Raw genomic sequence first — 18,821 nt, forward strand, 5'->3', positions numbered from 1 at the left:
AAAAAAAAAAAGTTGGCCACCCCAGGCAGAAGCTTGGGAACCTGTTTTGAGTATGGATTGATAGAACAGGGGAGCGTTTTCCTGTTTAAGCCTAAGGAACACCAGAAGCTGAGACGAGCCAATGTGGTGTAATGGTTAGAATGTTGGGCTATGACATGGGAGAGCAGGGTTTGATTCCCCACTAAGCCATGAAGCTCACTAGGTGACCTTGGGCCAGTCACCATCTTTTTACCCTAACCTACTTCACAGGGTTGTTGTGAGGATGAAATGGGGAGGAGGAGGACCATGTGCACCACCTTGAGATCCTTGGAATATAAAGGTGGTATCTAAATGTAATAAACACAATAAAATAAATAAATGAAGGCAGCCTGAAGGAGTTTTTTCTTCCTTACTCACAAGCAAGGGAATGTACCTTGGCAATCTTGAGTGAGTTACCCGTGCAGGCTGAAGCAATAATTGCACTGGAGATGAGAACTGTTGGCGTTCGTGGCTCCAGCAGCCTCATTCAGACCACACATGCAGGTTGACTTGTTGATAAAAAGCTGGCTTCCGCTAAGAGAGAGAACTGGATGGCCAAAATGATTTATTGGTGCTTATAAGCAGCACCAGCTTTTCATGTGCTGGAATGAGCCTCTGAAGCACCACGGCACATTTTAATTTTTCCAGCCTCCTTCCTGCCCAGCTGCCCTGGAGCTATCCAGCATTATCTCATTTATTTACTGTATTTCTTATCCCGCTTTTTAGATAATTGCTGTCTCCCAAAGTGGCTAGACTAAAAGAGCAGGAGGCACCAAGAAAAGGGACTGGAGGGAGAGGAGCTTTTCAAGGTGAGCTCTTGGAGAGCACTTACATCTACCTGGGGCCAGGTTGTTCTTCCTTTGTTGGTGGTGTTGCCTGAATAGCAATGGGTGGCTCTCGGTCCTTCAGCCAGTGGAAGGGACCAGACTCCAGAGTGGCCCTTGCTTGCTTCTGCGCTCCCTGGGGCAACCAGCGGCTGGAACTGCGTGTCTACTCAGGCAGGGTGGGGCCAGGTTGGTCTCCCCATTGCCTTAATATTCTTCCTGGGAGGAAGCCTCCCAGTGGCCCTGGGTTCCCTGGCCTGATAGCAGAAGCCGTAGTTGTGCTTATCTTCTGCTCTCCAGCCCCAAAGCACCAGAAGCATTTCTGCAATACTGCTTGCCTGCAGCTTAAAAAACAATAAATTACCCACTGCAGGTAACTATTTCAGCATGTTTTGCTTTTTCTGGTGTGCTTATAGTGACCATTCTATTTTCCTCAAACATGTCTGTCAATATGGTGACCAGGAGCAGGTCCCTGGTTGTTGAGAGTAGCAGAGAGAAGTACATAGCGCTCTCTCTCTCTCTCTCTCTCTCTCTCTCTCTCTGTTTTTTACATCCCTGATGACGGCTTTTGATCAAGTTGAGGAGCAAGACAGTGGGGTTAGGGGAAGTATCCTGGATGTTTCCAGGCTTCCAATGCTGTATTTTTTTTGACCATTTACTTTTGACAGCAGTTATAAATCTCATGGCATGCTGTCATGTTTGGTTGACTCCTCTTGGTTTTCATGGCCAATCATGACTGTAATGACTTGCAATAGTTACACTTGCTAAGTGGAAATTCGTAGCATTGAGCATGGATGTGGGAGAGCTGGGTTCAAATTTCCACACAGCCATTAAGTGTCCTGAATCGTCTGTGATAAGTTGCTGTCTCTTGGCTTAGCTTCATAGAGGATGTTCTGAGAACATAATGATCAATGTAGAATAATGTCACATATTAAGCACTGTGAGAATTAATAACAGTTTACTGTTGTGGTCTTGGTGGTCAGTGATGATCATTAGATGTTTCCTTAGTAGGTACTAATGGCCGGAAGCCAGTGTTTGAGGGCTACAGCTTGTCAGGATTTTCCATAGTGTGGATGACAGTGTGGGGAAATGAAAATGAGCAATTTGGAGAGATTTAGTATAATGCAATTGAGAGAGATAGGTCTGAGATTCCCATCTTCCCCAAAGTTAATAAAATTAGATAGATAGATAGATAGATAGATAGATAGATAGATAGACAGATAGACAGACAGACAGACAGACAGACAGACAGAAGTTTTTCTCCTGTTCTCATAACAGTAGAAATCATAGACATCCAGTGAAGCTGAATGTTCTAAGATCTGGGAGAGTTTTAAGTCTTTCAGCCAGCACATTGTTAAAACTATAAAACTCACTCCTGCAGGAGACGGTGAGGGCCACCAACTTAGATGGCTTCAAATTCGTGGAGAAGGCTAGCAATGGCTGCTCTCCATGGTGACTGTTCTGCCTCTACAGTCAGAGGCAGCAGTGCTTTGCAATACCAGCTGCTGGAAACTGCAGGAGGGGAGCCAGCTCTTGTGGTTGTGGCTCTGCGTGAGGGTTTCCCAAAGGCATCAGTTTGGCCACTGTGAGATGCTGGACTAGGTAGGCCATTGGTCTGATTCAGCAGGCTCTTCTTAGGTTCTTATTTCCGCCCTGAAGAGATGCAACCAAAGTGCTGCACATCCCTGCTGCTGCCTCATGCAATCCATCCATCCATGCATACACACATACCAAGTATGAGAGTCTGGTGCAGCAGCAAAAGCAGGAGACATAAAGATGCAGCAGGTGACCTGAAGGCGGGAGGAAGTCGAAGGGCGTTCTCAAAAATAGCAGCTGGTTGGGTGGGCAGATGGAAGAGCAGCAACTCTCAGCCTTTGGACTTTCCCAGTCCTGTGCCTTCCTCCCATCTCTGAGCATGCTTCGGGTTAGCCTTCCCATCAGCTGGCAGAAGGGAGGGGAGAAGTGCTTTGAATATTTCCAGGTCCAGGATCAAAAGCCTTTTTGTGTCTGCTAGTGGGATGTGGCCTTCTCTCCCTCCCTCCCTTTCTCTCACTTTTTTTTTTCTGCTTCCCTTTTCTGGTAGAGCCCTGCCAAGTACAGGAAGACTCCAGTGTATGCCTCTCCTTATAGGGGTTGGGGTGGGGAGGCAGGGAGGAGGAGGAGGAAGTGTTTCTGGTTCTGTGGGAATGTGAGCTTTCTCCCACTCTGTAAACAGCTGGTGACTCATTGCATAGCTATGGCACCAAAGGGATGCATGGCCTAAGGCATGCTGTGTGTGTGTATGTGTACATACACAGGGAAGGGAACTGAGCTTGTTTTGTTCCCGCCACATCCCCGCTCTGCTTCCTTAACTTTCTCACCGAAAACCTTTGGCGGGAGGAGAGAGAGAGACCCTGCAGAGTTCCTGCCTTCATGCGTCTCCTGCTTGCACAACCTGCCTTCCACACGGGAGGTGCCCGGGGCAGCGGCAAGGAGGCTTCCATGGTGCACGGCAAAGTCCAAACATGAGGGCGGGAGAGGAGAGCTGCACAGAAATGAGCAAGGGCTTGGGAAGGGCTCTGCAAATCCAAGGTAACGCTGCTGGGCTCCTTTCCAGCTCTCTGCAAAGCTCTCTACCGCCTCGCCCCACCTTTTCTCATTTCCCGTTATGTGGCTTGCCTGTGATTTTTGCTCCTCTGGCTTTTAACCGCTCTCAGCTGCCCTCCAAAGCCTCCTGCTTTTCTCTCTGGGAGATCCTAAGGCCTAGAACCCACTTGCAGCCTCCCTGTGTGTGGGATCCTCCGAGTCTCTTGCCCTTCAGTACCCACTTTTGTTAGGCAGTCCTTGCCTTTGCCCCCTGCTTCTCATTCCAAGAAGAAATGAATTCTAGGTACCTTGGCAGCCCTGGCTCACATCAAGCTTAGGACACTGCTACTGCACTCGGTGCTTGAGTTATATTGATGCTGTTGTAGAAATAAGAGTTCCCTCCACTTCCTAAAATATATCCCACAATTCCTCAGCCTGTTGAGTCCTTCCCTTTTCTTGCATCTTCTTCATTCTGTCCTCATTTGCCTCCCACACCTCGGCTACCTTAGTAATGGATCTGTATCGCCTACTAGTTTTGTCAGTTCTGTTCGTCTTTCCAGTTCCTACAGGGATTGGCAAATACAGTCACATTCAGTGTATCAGCACAGAGTTGACCAGCGACGCAGAAGAGCCTCTGTAAGCACCTACAGACTTTCAGAGTTTTAAAATATTTGGGCTGCATTCTCACACTGCTACTCAGGATTACTGGGAGCTGTGCTTGATTTCTAACAGGTGTCCAGACTCTCAAACGATGCCTCCCTGTTTTAACTGCAAGGTGTGGTTGCTTAGCAGTGAGGGGAAGGCACTCTGTATCTACTCAGAGGTACTTTTCTTTATTGTATTACACCAGCGACTTCCAAACTTTTCCATGTATGGACTACTTGGAAGTTGCTGAGGGTTTTGGTGGACCACTTAATGATTTTTCTGACTGCTGTAGTAATTGTAATGTGTTGTGCTATATGATGTGCGATTTTAAATGCATTTTTGCAGACATGCAGTGGATCAGCTGAATAACGCTTATGGATCACTGGTGGTCAGTGGACCATTTTGGGAACTTCTGTATCACACTATTCCACATCTGTTTCTTTAAAGAAGCATGGCCGTAGTTCAGTGGGAGTTTCTGGAGGAGAGAGGCTAGGCCATCGCTGTGCACCTGCTTTGCATGTTCAGTTCCTGGCATCTCCAGGCAGGGCTGGCAGAGACCCCCGCCTGAAACCCTGGAGAGCTGCTGCCAGTCGGGGCCAAGAGTGCAGAGCTAGACAGACACAGTGATCTGACTTGGTGCAAATCAGCTATGTCCCCAAGAAGTGCAGGGCCCCTGAAAGGGAATGTTTTCATTTCCACAGCAGCAATCCCTTCTCTCGTTTTCAATTTTGCGCGCATGTCACGTGAAACTGAACTGTGTTGATCACCACAAGTGAAGGGAGAAGCATTTGTGGCTGAGCCAGACCGGCTCCCCCCCCCCCGCCCCGCCCCTGCTCAAATTCCTCCATTCAGCCTGCTGGACTTCCCCCTTTCACTTTCTCTAGGGGGGCGGGAAAGAGTGTCCTGAAACCAATTGAGTTTGTTGACTCTCCCTTTGTCCTCCCAGTGTCTTTGCACAGAGATGACCCCAAGTCATGATTTGCTTTTGGGCTTCTCTTGTTTCCATGGTTACCGTCTCGGGGTTGGCTACTTTCCCAAGGTCACCATGGCAACTATCGGAAGGGAATCATGCTTGGGATGCTTTGGCTGAGTATCCTTTAAAAAAAAATAAAAATGAATGATTAGAACGTGTGACACGATGTAGAGGTGGATGGAGACAAGTTTTCCTTCTCCGGAAGGGAGCTTGTAGGGGAGAAGGGAGAACTCGGTCCAGGCTGTCTTCTAAGGTTCCTTACGCCCGGCGCTGCAGCTTTCGAAAGCCGCCTGTGCTTGCTAGGCGCGACAGCCCTGAGCGCCCAGACCCTCCGCTCCCCCGGCCCAGGCTGGCAGGGGAGAAGGAAGCTGCTGTGATGTCACAGCTGCATTGCCCTCTCCCCCTTCTCCTACAGGCGCTCCAACTGTGTCATCCATCCGTGCTGCGCGATGCAGGTGGAGGCTCTGCCGCCGAGGTCTAGACAGGCAGACTGCCTCTCCTGCGCTGATTGAAGGGGTGTAGTTTGCAAAGTGTACCTGAGGTGAGAGTGAAGGGCAGCCGTCCTCAGGGCGAGTGGGGAGGAGGCGTCGCTGCTGTGTGCCACATTTCCACACAGCGGGGAAGATCAGAAGGGCACCCCCTCCCTCAGCCTTAGGGCGAGAGAACCCCACAAAGTGAGGAGAACGTTGCATTTTTCTCTTTCTCTTTTGCAACCTGTTCCACCATCCTTGTCTTGTCGTCTTGTGATTTTTTTCCTGTGTGGTTTGTTTGTTTGCCTTGAGATTTGGGAGGCTTACAGGTGGTGGTGGGCAGAGATTTGTTCACTTTTCTACTTGCACTGTTGAAATCTTTAGCAGGGTGGGGACTAAGGCCAGAGGTTATCATCCCTTAGCTCTTAGGTGACCTTCGTGTGGGGTGGTGGGGTGTCTTAAGTAAAAGTTTGTGTGTGTTGTTTTTTTAATTGGGGGGGGGAACATATTCCCTGTTTCTGCTATCTGCTAACCCTGATTCTGTGATTGTAATAAATTTGTGCAGATTTCCAAGATACTGTTGCATGGTTTTTCAAAAACTGTACAGAGAAAATAGCAATCGGCTAGAGCTGTTGAGATTGGGGAAGAAAAGGTTAGCTTTACGGAATGAACGGCACCCAAACAGATAAGGAACTGTTCCAAATTTAGAAACCCCCTCACTTAAACCGTTGCGGGGGGGGGGGGGAGAATCAGATTGGCATCATGAAATGCTGGAATCCAGGATAAGCAAATTGATAAAAATTGGGTCTAAAGTCTTTGTAGGCCTGTGGACACAGTGGTGTGGGAGACGGGAGGTAGGGATGGAGGAGCTCTTCCCTACCTCAATAACTTGGTAATTACATGAAAATCCTGGACAGAAATGATGTCTAACTCGGGCTGCTTTCTCATCTTCTCCCATCTTGCCACTCTGAGTGTGGATTAAGCCGCTGTTGTGTTTGGTCCTATCGGGTGTTCTGGTTTGTTATTCCACAATCCTTCCCTAGCCTAATAGCCAGATTTTGTTTGGGTTCCATGCCTTCAGGCGCAAAGCACCTTAGTGGCTGAGCGCATCTTTTTCAGGCAGAAAGAGGAACTCAGATCCCACCCTGGCAGTGTACATAAAATGATTTGTGGTTGCAAGACTAGAAAAGCTTTGGAGAGCTGCTGCCCATTATGACAGACAACACTAGGCTATGTGGACCAGTGGCCTTGAGTCTGTATAAAGTGGTTTTCTAATGGGAAAGGGTCATAGCTCAGCGATGAAGCGCTTGCGAAAGGTCCCAGGTCCAGTCCCCAACATCTCCAGATAAGGCAAGGAATGTCTCCTGTCTGAAACTCTGGACACCTGCTGCCTGTCCGTGTAGACAATACTGAGCTAGACAGAAGGTAGCTTCCTATGTTCCTATATATGTACAATCTGAGATATTGATACTTTCTTTGTCTAGTGAATGCTGGCAACTAGCTCTATGTTGGGCTCTCATGCCTAACATGAACACACACAGAATGCCTATTCAACAAGGAAGGTCCAGTGTTACATACCCAGGGGTCTGTATGCAACTTCTTAGACACACATACAGGGTGAGTCTTTTAAAAGAGGCCCCATGGAACATGTGTACTGTATATCCACGGGGCCTCTTTTAAAGGACTCACCCTGTATAATCATTGCTGCTTCTTTCTTTAAGTGAGCTCTGGTTGCATGCCTGTGATGTCTGATAGGATCATTGAGAATTGGGAATCCCTGTCTTTGCCTGTAATAACATAGGTGAGACTGAAATCATAGACCTGTTTATCTCATTTATTTAAATAATTTGTATCCTGCTCTTCAATTGAGGAAAAGCTCCCTAGCGTGAGTTATAGATTGCAGACCTGGGGGCAGGGATTGGTTTTAATATTTTAGTTTATTTTTTAGTAATCTAAAAAGACACCTCACATAAGGAAAATGCATTGGGAGGGAGGAGGAAATCAGGGACAACTTGAGACTTAGAAGTTCTAGTAGCTCCACTCAGTGCCCCAACTAGCAGAAATGGCTACTGATGGCCAGGGTAGGGCATGATGTTGCTTCAGTTCTCCCTCCCCACATCCTGCGTCTTATATTGTAAAAAGGCTAGTTTTGTTAATTTATTCTCTTTAAGGCAGCAGTTTTCATTTCACGTTGGGGTTGTGGGGCAACAGAGGGAGGAAGTACAGAGTTCCAGGAGTGGTATAGAAGAAAGAGCTTCCCCAGCCCCAAACTGATTGTCCCCTAACAGAAGGCAGTGCAGATCAATGAGACTAAGTTTGTGTTTGCTATGGAATGACGCAAGACTACAGTGGGTTTTAAACTTACAAGCGGGGGGCATCAGGCAGAGATTGAGCCTGTGCCATCCCCATCCCCACTCATTCTGGTATTGAGAAAAGTGACAGGGAAGCCAGGCATACCGATAAGCCACAACAGATCAGGAGGTGCTTTCTGGCCTTTAAAGATCCCCTGAATGAAACTGAGCAACTAGGGGATTCTGTTTTCACTGCTGATTGTGTACCCCCCCCTCCTTTGCCTAGCACTTCTCTGATACAGCAGGATCTGAGCCTGACACATCTACAATGCTCATCCACCCCAGCCTGAATTGGGAAGCCCAGGCACAGCATTCTCCTAATGATGTTTCCCAACAAGTGGTTCTAGGATGAGGTCTCCTTGAATTTATGCCTTTTCTAATACCACTGTTGGATAATTGGCCCCGGTCTTTTGGTGGCACACATCCATCCACACATACCTTAGGAGCCTGTATATCTGTATGCTCTCTTGTGGGCTCAATGGTTGGTGAGCTGGCTTACGTGGTTCCGGAAATGAGCAGAAAGACAAGGGAAAGAGTTCAAAAAAGAATGGAGGAGCATTGCCTTAAATAGATTTGACATATAAAAGATATGTGACGTTCTCTGAATCGAAATGCAGCATATGAATTTGGTGGGGGAAATGTCCCATTTAGAATGTCTTTTCTGGGTCTGTTTCCTTTCTCTAAACCTGTTTCCTCTCTCTCTCTCTCTCCTTTTTCTCTTCCCCTCTAGTTGCAATTTCTGAGCAGTTCTGTCCAGGTGACCGTACCCAGGTTATGACGACTAATCCAAAACCAAACAAAACATTAAAGGTAAGTAAAGTGGGCATAAAATGGGGAAGTGGAACTTGCAACCCTGCAGGTGTTGCTGGACTCTAGCTATCATCAGCCCCAGCCAGAATGGCAAATGGTCAGGGATGTTGGGAGTTGTAGTCCAGGAACATCTGAAGGAACACAGGTCCCCCCCCCCATTCTGATATAAAGCATAGATGGCTTTTTAAGGAAAACTGAGACAAGTTCATGGAACCTCCATGCCCAGAGGCAGTATACCTCTGTGTGCCAGATGCTGCAGGTGCCTATTATCTTCACACCTTGCTTGTGAATTCCCAGAGCAGCCTTCCCTTAACTTAGTGCCATCCTTACATTCCAGGTTGCAACTCCCAGGTTGCAACAGACCATTGTCTGTGCTGGTTGGAGGAACTGTAATCCAAAACCATCGGGAGAGCACTAGGTTGGGGAAGGCTGTTTCAGAGGCATCTGGCTAGCATTTGTTAAACAGAATGCAGGACACGAGGCTTTTATTTTTTAATTTTTTTAATGTGTTGTGTGCTCTATATGAAAATAGTTTTCATCGTGGCCGATCTTCTAAATCACAAGCAGGGAACCTGTAGACCTCCAGGTATTGTTGGACTGCAACTTCCGGAGTCTCTGACCATTGGCTATTCTGATGTGAGCTAGACTCCATTCTGTGGGGTGTCGCAGGTTCCCTGTTCTAAATTACCACCTTCCCCAGCGATAATTCTTTAAAATACATTGTTCAGTGCCAAATTCTTTTGCCTGCCGATAACGCAGCTATACAGCTTTCCTTCAGAAGAGAGTTTTTCTTCATCGCTTTTAAAAGAGAAACTAAGGATACCTAGGTCTAACTTGCTGGAGACGAGGACAGTATTCTGTATCCGTACCTGAGCTGAAGTGAAGTTTTACACAGTTCATGGAATCTTGCAGGAAAATTCATGCCACACTCACAGGCTGGGGACCATTTTGTCGTGGTAGGGTGCATCTTTGCAAGGCACAGGTTTCCATATTCAACCCCCAGCATCTCTTGTTAAAAGGATTCCATGTTAAACAGCTTCACACACTCAGGTCCTGTAACAGATTTCCTGGATGTCTTCATATGGCCATGAATTTCCGTGCATAATCATCTGAGTCATTTCCCTTTCCATTCCTCGTGGAAGAGGGACATGGGACGCCCTTCTGAGGGACAACATCCTGAGGTTGACGTGGCTTGTGGAGAGGAAGGAAGGAGCCACTCTGCAGCTTCCTGCCCTGCTGCTAGCAGGATGTCCTCATGCCACTGTGGGAAGTGGGCAAAAAGCAAAGGCCCATTGGCCCATTGGAAAAATGCCAAAATCCCTTATAAGGGCAGCATTCTTTTATTAGTCCAACCCAAATGTGGGACCCGGAGTGGCTGAACACTCAGCCCATGAAACGCTGACATTTCTTAAAATATATCAACCATGGTCCTTTACACAGGAAATCCATTTTATTTTTTAAAAATCCATCAAATTCACAATACCTGGGTGGTTTTTGGGGGGTGGGGCTGCCCCCAGAATAAGACTGAGCATGGGATCATAGAATCTTAGAACTGGAATCATCTAGTCTAACTCAGCTAAAGCATCCATGACAGCTGGCCATCCACCTCTGCTTAAAAATCTCCAAGAAAGAAGAGTACACCTCTCATATGAGTCTGTTCCACTCTCAAACAGTTCTTGCTGTCAGAAAGTTTTTCTGTCAGTAAGTTTAGTCGGAATCTCTTTTCTTGTAACTTGAATCCATTGGTTCAAGTCCTGGCCTCCAGAGCAGGAGAAACAAGCATATTCCCTCTTCCATGTGATAGCTCTTAAGATGGCTATTACATATCATCTCAGCATAGGTGATAAATGGGGGGCGTGGGGGGGGCGTGATGGGTTCACTGCTGAGAAGACCCTGTCATTTGTTGCTAAAGGAGCTACCTAGAGAAGGGCTTTAGCAGAATATCATAACCTATGTGGGAAGACTCAGTTCATAGGATATTTGGCTCCCAAGGCATTTAGAGCTTTTAAAAGTTAACATCAGCACTGTGAATTGGGCCCAGAAGCAAACAGATAGCCAATATTAATTTATTTACATACTGCAGTTGAGCATTTGACTGATTTAAGTAGCTGTTCAACAGTGGGACGGATTCCCTCCGAAGGTGGTGAAGGTTTTTGAACAGGTTGGATGACCGCCTGTTATGGATTCTTTAGCTGTGTTTCTGCATTGCAGGGGGTTAGACTAGATGTCTTTTGGGGTCCCTTTCAACCCTATAATTCTGTGAGAAGGGGGAAAGGATTTGGTCAATTAAGCAGATCAAATACTGGTCAGGTATTTTTAAAAGCACTAACTTTATCACAGCAGCAGAAAAAGAAAAGTTACTGCCACGTATCTGAATTCTAAAAACTGAATGATACTGCTAATTATTGTGAAATAATACTTTTTTTGAAAAATAGTACATTACCATAACTTTTAACTATGTTGGTTCAGGCTTTTTCCTTATATAAATGATGAATGATTCTTGTGAATGATGCTTTGGACTCAGAGGGAAGAGTCAGGTGTAAATGTTGACTTGGGTAGAAACTACTCTGCACCAAGTGCCACTCACTGGATCATCTGCAGATTTCAAGTAGAATTCTCCATCTGAGTTCCTGCAGATGAGGAATTCTGACACAGAACTCTGAAACTGGGTAGTAGAGATTCACAAAGAAGTGGTCAGAGGCAGCCAATTACTATTCCAATCATTACACGTGAGGAAAACTGAGGCCAAGAGATTAAGTGATTAGCATAAGGAAAGCAATGACAGAGAATGTTGCTTTTCTTGCCATTTTACTCGCTGTTTGGGGCCAGGAACCTTTGTTGATCTGCTGCAAATAACCCAGAGATTGACCACTAAAACCCAACATGCCTCCTTCCTGCTCTAGTATATCTTTACACGGGAGAAGGCATTCCCTGAGATACTTTGGACCCAAACAGTTTAGACTTATAGAAGTCAAAGCCCGCACCTTGATTTGAGCCCAGAGACCTACTGGAAGCCAGTGCAGTTGCTGAACAAGTATAATACAGTTTTGTCAGCTAATCTTGGTCAAAAGAGGGGCAGCAGTATTTGGAACTAATTGGACAGCCTTCAAGGGCAGTTCCAGATATGATAGCAAATAATCAGGAAGTTACCGAGGCGTACAGGATAGCAAGGCTGAGCGATCGTTATACCTGGGATAGCTCAGTCAGTAGAGCACAAGACTCTTAACCTCAGGGTCGTGGGTTTGAGTCCTATGTTGGGCAACAGATTCCTCCACTGCAGGGAGTTGAGCTAGATGGCCCTTGTGGTCCCTTCCTGTTCTATGATTCTGTGATCCATAAGTTGCCTTTGTGACATTGGTGTCTGCAGGTCAAGGAGGAGTCGGGAGAGAACGCCCCGGTGCTCAGTGACGATGAACTCGTGTCGATGTCTGTGCGGGAGCTGAACCAGCATTTGAGAGGTCTCACAAAAGAGGAGGTCATCCGCCTGAAGCAGCGGCGGCGCACGCTTAAGAACCGGGGCTACGCCGCCAGCTGCCGCATCAAGCGTGTGACGCAGAAGGAGGAGCTGGAGAGGCAGCGGGTGGAGCTGCAGCAGGAGGTGGAGAAGCTCGCCCGGGAAAACAGCAGCATGAAGCTAGAGCTGGATGCCCTGCGCTCCAAGTACGAGGCGCTCCAGACCTTTGCCCGCACCGTCGCCCGGGGGCCCATCACTCCGACCAAAGTGGCTGCCACCAGCGTCATCACCATCGTGAAGTCGGCAGAAATCTCGTCCGTTTCTGTGCCGTTTTCAGCGGCCTCCTAGTGTCCAAAGTGGCAGAACTAGCAGCCCTTTTGGAAGGGAGAGTAAGATCTCGTTGATGGGTTTAGGAGCCTGCCTTCCTGAAAGATCAGCGATCCATTTTATCCCCCAAAGCTAGCAAGTGGACTCTGCAAAGGGGGAAACTAATGGGCTGTTCTTGCTGGGCACATCAGGTTCTGTCAAGCTGCTTCTGGCTGAAATGGGAATGCCATATCGAGTAGTAGGTATTGCACGAGGAGTCTTGCACAACTCCTCCTCACAGCCTCTTTAAGTCCCAGGCAGCTCCCCAGTCGAGAGAAGACATCAGGGTATTCTCCAGAACATTTTGGAGTGAAACTGAACCACTCAGAAATGGATGGCCTGGCAGAATTGACAGGCAAGTTGAATAAATGAAGAACAGCCTCTTCCTTCTTTCAGAAAAAAAAATATGTCAGATCGTAGTCAGCTTTATGTCAGTCACAGAATGGGCATTTGGCTCTGGAGCAGCTTTTGCTGAGAGTTCATCAGAATGTCATAGAACAATGTCTTATCTCTCCAGTTATAGAAACATCTTCACAGGTGAATTTCCACCTTTGGTGTGGTTATCTCCCCTCCCCTTTGCCGTGTGGCTTAGCAAACAGAGCAGTATCTACAATGCAAAAATGTCTCTCTAGCTACTTCCCCACAATGTGCCTGTGAGTCAGGTGTCTTTTTAAAAATGTAGTCTTGTTACTTCTAAATCAATATTCTCTCTCTCTTGCTTTCTCTCTCTTTCTCATAACAATAACTATTAGATCTAGACTGAACAACGCTGCAGAGAAAAGGAAATAGGAAAGTGTTAAGAGTGTGGGGATGTGGGTGGGCTGTAAAAAAGAGAGAGATACTGTTAACGGCAGGAAGCCCGTACTCTGACAAGGTGTTCTCTTACAGGGTCTGCTAAAAGGCCTGTAAAGCAGAAGCATGCAGGAGAAGACAAGAAAGTTTCACGTAAGAGACAGAAACAAGTGTGACATCAACACAAAGCCTTAACATATCCTCTCTCTGACTTCACGAGAGCTCTTTTTGGTGCTCTTTAATGCCAAAAGACAACATATGGCAAAGATGAGTGATGAAAACAAAGAGCAGTGTTCTTGGACGAGCTGCCTAGTAGATGTAAATATCTACAAGGGAACAGATCCTTGGAGATAATCTCAAGACCAGGGCATAGATGAAATGCTGCCAAGGAATGCAAGAAGGTTTGAAAATGCAGGAAGGTTTCTTTCTCAAGTAATTGCAAAGTTGGGACGTGGGATGGGTGGAGAAATGTGTTTCGTGGATCTGAGACAGGAAGGATTGGAGCTGATTGGTTCGTGGTGGGGAGGGCAGAAGAGGACTTGGGAGGTGGGGTGGAAGAGTGGAGGGAGAGGAAAGCAGAGATTTTTGAATTTAGTGGGGAAAGAGAGGAGTTAAAGTTTGTAAATGAGTTTGTAAAATCCAAGGAAGGAAAAGCAACAGGTTTTCAGATTAAATGAAAAGGAAGGACCTTGTACAAGTTGACTTAAGCTGTGCTTGCAAGACAAGTAATCTTCCTCTTCCTTAGCAAAAGGTACTCCTTTAAGGTTCCCAGATAAAAAGAGGGAGGACCCTGAGGCTTGGAGCCAAAATGCCCCATGTGGCAACACTTTAGATGGCCTGCACCATTTTAGACTGCTGGTATAAGATAGGACCTTTTGAATGCTGCCTCCCCACCAGATACTCGACACATAAGCCCCAAGTAAGCATACCAGAATAAAAAAGCTACCCTGGAATTTCTCCCTGACTTGCTCCTTTTGGAGGATGGCATCCTTTTACAGGGAAGAAGCTCTGTTTTGCACATTATGCGCCACTCTGTATATTGATAACAGGGCTGGAGAACTTCCAAAACAGAGCTGAACCATTGCATATTGCCGGTGGGGGAATCTGTGATGTGGATTTGAACCAGGGTGGGCCGGTGAAGATGCTGTTGGCAATTTAAAACCTTGTGTGTGTTCCCAAATGGCCAATGCCAACTTTACTCTTACTCTGTGTGTGCGTTTGCTGCTGCAGGAGTGATACTCTACCTGACACACCACTGCTTGACATTATCATTGATGGTGGCAAGCACAGACCACACTCCCCTTAATGGAGTTAGGAATATGGATGGTATATCGCCCATGGCAGTTGGGTGCATGTACAGGGCAGATCCTTTACCAACGCTGCCGCTAACACCTACTGTGTCTACACTCAATAAGAGTTAGCAGGGTTGCACACTTGCAACAACCGTAAGGAAAATAAAATAAAAACCAAGTCATCTATTCAAGACTTAAATTCCTACCAGCCCACTGTTCCGGTGGCTTATTTTCTGAGTCTTGAGATGTGACCTTTTTTTAGGATTACCTCATTTCTTTCCAGGCCTCACATTACCCTCTAGAAGGCAAGCTGATGTCCTGTGTTTTAACCCATGCCTTTTTTGACCCCCTCAGCAAAGGTTGAGAAAGAAAGAAAAATCACACAATATTGCTCTTATTTCCTGTAAAAAATTATTTTGGAAAATGCCCTGGATCTCTGTAAGCTTCTCAAGTTCTTAAAGCGGAGAAAGGTTTTAGATAATTTGCACTGTTGGAACTTTGGAAAACAAATAGGGCTGGCCATTATGGGCTTAAGGATGCCTTGATACTTCATAACCTCCCCCTGTCACACCCCAGAATTTATTCTCGAGAAAGAAACCGCTGTCCACAGCCCAGGACCATCTCATAACTGAGCAATGCGGAATTTGTGGCCCTCCAGATGTGTTGCAGGACTACAGCTCCCACAATCCCTCACTCATAGCCTTGTTGGCTGGGGCAGATGGGAAATGGTGCTCAACCACATATGTATGGCCACAGGCTCACTGTCATAGCCAGGACCCTGAAAACGAGAGGATAGTGCTAACCTCTGTTTCATCATAGAGATAACGAAAGTCTAGACTTGCTCAAAAGCTGCCATACGAAGGGCATCACCAATAGCAGCTCCTACGTTGACTCCACAAATTGTTCTGTACAGGCTGCGCCCAGTTAATGACCACCGTACAGTGCTAGAGTCCCATAGATGTACAGCTCTTGGGTTTCCTTGAATGTGTTTCATGGGGTTTCCTTTCAGAATAAGAACAGAGACAGAGACATTTTCTTGAGTAGTGTTTCTTTGCAACTGAGTAATCACCTGCCTCCCTCAGTTCTAGGAAAGTTGGCCAGAGGTGCAGGCAAGCGATTGCTGATTTTAAAAAAAGAAACTGGTAGGAGACGCTCCAACAACAATCTAACTGAAATTGTGTTTGCAGCCGGCGGAATTAAGGCTTCAGCCTTAGTGTTTAGCCCTTAGCAGCTGTGTGTTTACCGCCAGCTAGTTGTTGCTTACTCTCCCCATGGGGTAGTTGCTGGAAAACCTCCTCCTCCATAGGTGGTCTGCAGGCACATGAAGCATCTAGAATTTCCGTGGATAATATGATAATCTCTGAGGGAGTGACCTCAGCCTGATCTCTGCCGTTAATTTGAGAACTAAGAGCAGCTTCTGTGGGGCAAACAACCCAACCAACACCAGGACTATGTACCTTTGTAATTTGATCAGGAGCAAGAGGCCGAAGGCATTATTAAAGCTGTCGTTACCATAGCCATGGTAGGTAATCCATATTGGATATCATTTAAGGACCATGTGGAAATATTTGAGAGACACACTTATAGAAACATATATAAATATATATATATATAGATAGATAGATATAATAAATGCATAATTATATACATTTTATCGTACAGATTTTTTTGTAAAAGATATTGTCTGGGTTGTTGTCTTTTTTAGTGTGGTATATTGTCGTTTTCTTATTTTAAAAAAAAAAAGTCTGCTTCCAAGAGAAAGTGGGGAGGAGAAAAGAGCCGATAGTTTTCTCTGACGAGTCAGGAATATGACAGAAGGAATCTGAAAGCTTTGTTTAATTTCTCACCTTTTTTGACACCTGTGGCTGCAGCCAGAGATATCCATTGGAAACACTTTCCTCTCAAAAGTCTGTGCACCAAAAGGATGGGAAGTTCAGGAAAGGAGACCTGAGCAAATTGTGCCATCAGTCGCTGCAGGAATGTGTATCCTTAGCCTGCCCTACATGCATATACAGTGGTGCCTCGCAAGACGAAATTAATCCGTTCCGTGAGGCTCTTCGTATAGCGGTTTTTTCGTCTTGCGAAGCAAGCCCATTGACATCTTAGCGGATTAGCGCTATTAGCGGTTTAGCGGCTTTTAGCGGATCAGCTGATAAGCGGCTTATCAGCGGATCAGCTGATAAGTGGCTTAGGGCTTAGGAAAAGGGGGGAAAGGGGGGGAAAACCCACAGGAACTCGCAAGACATTTCGTCTTGCGAAGCAAGCCTATAGGGAAATTCTTTTTGCGAAGCACCTCCAAAACGGAAAACCCTTTCGTCTAGCGGGTTTTCCGTCTTGCGAGGCGTTCGTCTTGCGGGGCACCACTGTACCTACTTAGACAATTCCTACATGGAAGGCACTTGAACATGGGAATTAATATGCAACCCATATGCGCAAACCACAACCTGTGATGTGTGTGTGTGTGTGTGTTTTCAAGTGTGTTACCTATGCAGCAAGGGATTGCAGGCCAACTTTTTATAAACCATGAAACATCCCTTCATGTTTTCTGCTCATCAGCTTCCACCATCCTGAGCTTGGTTTCTCTGTACATGAAAAGATGTTCAGTGTATGCTTTGGCTTTTCTGAGTCTTGGTGCGGCTCATGCCCAGCTCAGTGTCCCCTCCAAAGGAACTGCCCAGTGGTTTGTGGTCAGATTTGTCCGTCTTCTATTCTGCCTTTAATGGTGCCCCAAATTCGGCTCCTGGGGTATCTCTTCCCGCCTCGGTGTCAGCTCACCTTCATGCGAGGTTAACAGTCCAGCTGTTCTCTGCTAGGTCTGGCACATCTTTGCCCATCCAGCCTCCAGGACCTGTTAGAGGAGCCTTGGAAACATGCACGACACGGTTGCTGTGCATGATGTCCACATTGGGCATGACGTGCCATTGGGGGTTCTGGGGTCTGCCTTGTTTTCTACTGGGGCTGAACTCTCTTCCTCAGTGCTAGCATGTCCAAGAGGGGCAGATGATTGGCCCGAATGAAACATCCCATGGACTAATTTTGGTCCACTAACAGCCAGTTGCGCTGTTCCGATCCCTGCTGCTGTTTGGCCAGACCAGCTGCCTTTCTTGGAAGGCTTGCTCAGTATTGGAGCTGTTGTGTAAGATACCATGATGGTAGCATTCTGGACTGTACCAGGTTCCATGGGAGGGGGGTGGATCATGATTTTGAATGCACTGAACACTCCTCACTTGCAGTAACCTTGCGCATGAGGGAGAAAACCATGCTAAACCTTTCTCCCTTCCATGTTGGCTTACTACACACAGGGGAGTTTAAAAAAACAAACAGATGGGGGAGTATCAAATAAATTGACCTCCCCACAGGTGGTGCAAGCCTGCCATCTCAATCTGCATCATGTATTCCCAGATCCCATTAGCCTCAGCCCTTTATGGCCAGGGATGCTCAGCGTTGTCCTCTTAACAACATCTGGAGGACAGCAGGTCAGGGAAGGCTGCCATAACACATGACACTTCAGTATTTGAAAGCTAACAAGCTGGATTGTTTAATCCTGCAGTGAAGGATGTTCAACTTTTTGAGAAATGGGTAACTGGAGCAGTCAGCAGTGAGGCTTCTTCTTGTGAGAAATCAGAAGGGAATTCAGGTTACTCCAGTGGCCCAAAGCCAAGAAGTGAAGCCCTTCCCTTCCCCCTCCCTTTTCAAGTCTTTTTAAGCTTTACCACTATTTGGTTTCAATGTTTAAGGTTTTGTGTCCCTACCTCCATAAAGACAGGAGTGTTTTCCCACTGATAGCCGACCATATTGCTTTTCTTCCCCCATTTTCACTCATCCTTGAAAAATTGTAGGAAAGTCTCTCTCTTTTTTTTTCTTTTCTTTTTTTTAGTCACCCGTTCATTCTATCTTCTGTGGTTTTACTTGATTATTTTCATTTCGATATTTATTTTTCGTGCGCTGCTTTTTTATTATGAAATAAATTATTGATATATCAAGTAATGTGGGTGCCTGTTTCGTAAGGCATATTCACTGTGTGTGTGCGCGTGTCCAATCTACTTTTCTCTTGACAAAAAAAAAAAAAAAAAATTACAACACAATGTTAATTTATTGCTGTAAATTTTAAGCTGCAATGACTGGTTTTTGGTTTGTTTTTGTTTTTTTGTACCTTTCCAATAAAGCATTTTCTGGTTTCAGATTTGACCTGGTCTGTGATCAGTATGTTCAAAGCTTTGGGACCTCAGACTGCCACCCTTCCTACAGCTTACACAGAGCC

At 46.3% G+C, this 18,821-nt stretch overlaps 1 protein-coding gene and 1 long non-coding RNA gene across 7 annotated transcripts in view; both read left to right on the top strand.

Moving 5' to 3' along the window:
* MAFK (MAF bZIP transcription factor K) overlaps positions 1-18,743 on the top strand; it is a 31,718-nt gene extending 12,975 nt beyond the window's left edge. The window contains exons 1-4 of one of the 6 annotated variants that reach the window (XR_013833154.1): positions 3,059-3,413; positions 8,577-8,656; positions 12,024-12,831; positions 13,365-18,743. Coding sequence is in view for 5 of the 6 variants with exons in the window: in XM_079954067.1 (XP_079810193.1) it covers positions 3,347-3,413; positions 8,577-8,656; positions 12,024-12,458 (582 nt within the window). In the remaining variant the exon portion in view is untranslated. Of the gene's footprint in view, positions 1-803; positions 828-3,058; positions 3,414-5,147; positions 5,567-5,594; positions 5,700-8,576; positions 8,657-12,023 lie in introns of those variants that run through there. The other 5 variants (XM_079954071.1, XM_079954067.1, XM_079954069.1 and 2 more) reach the window with 5 other exon arrangements.
* The window catches only part of LOC307203341, a 71,893-nt gene that overhangs the window by 49,411 nt on the left and 3,661 nt on the right, over positions 1-18,821 (top strand). The window lies entirely within an intron of this gene.

The sequence above is a fragment of the Podarcis cretensis genome, assembly GCF_951804945.1.
Source record: "Podarcis cretensis genome assembly, chromosome: 14".
NCBI lineage: Eukaryota > Metazoa > Chordata > Lepidosauria > Squamata > Lacertidae > Podarcis > Podarcis cretensis.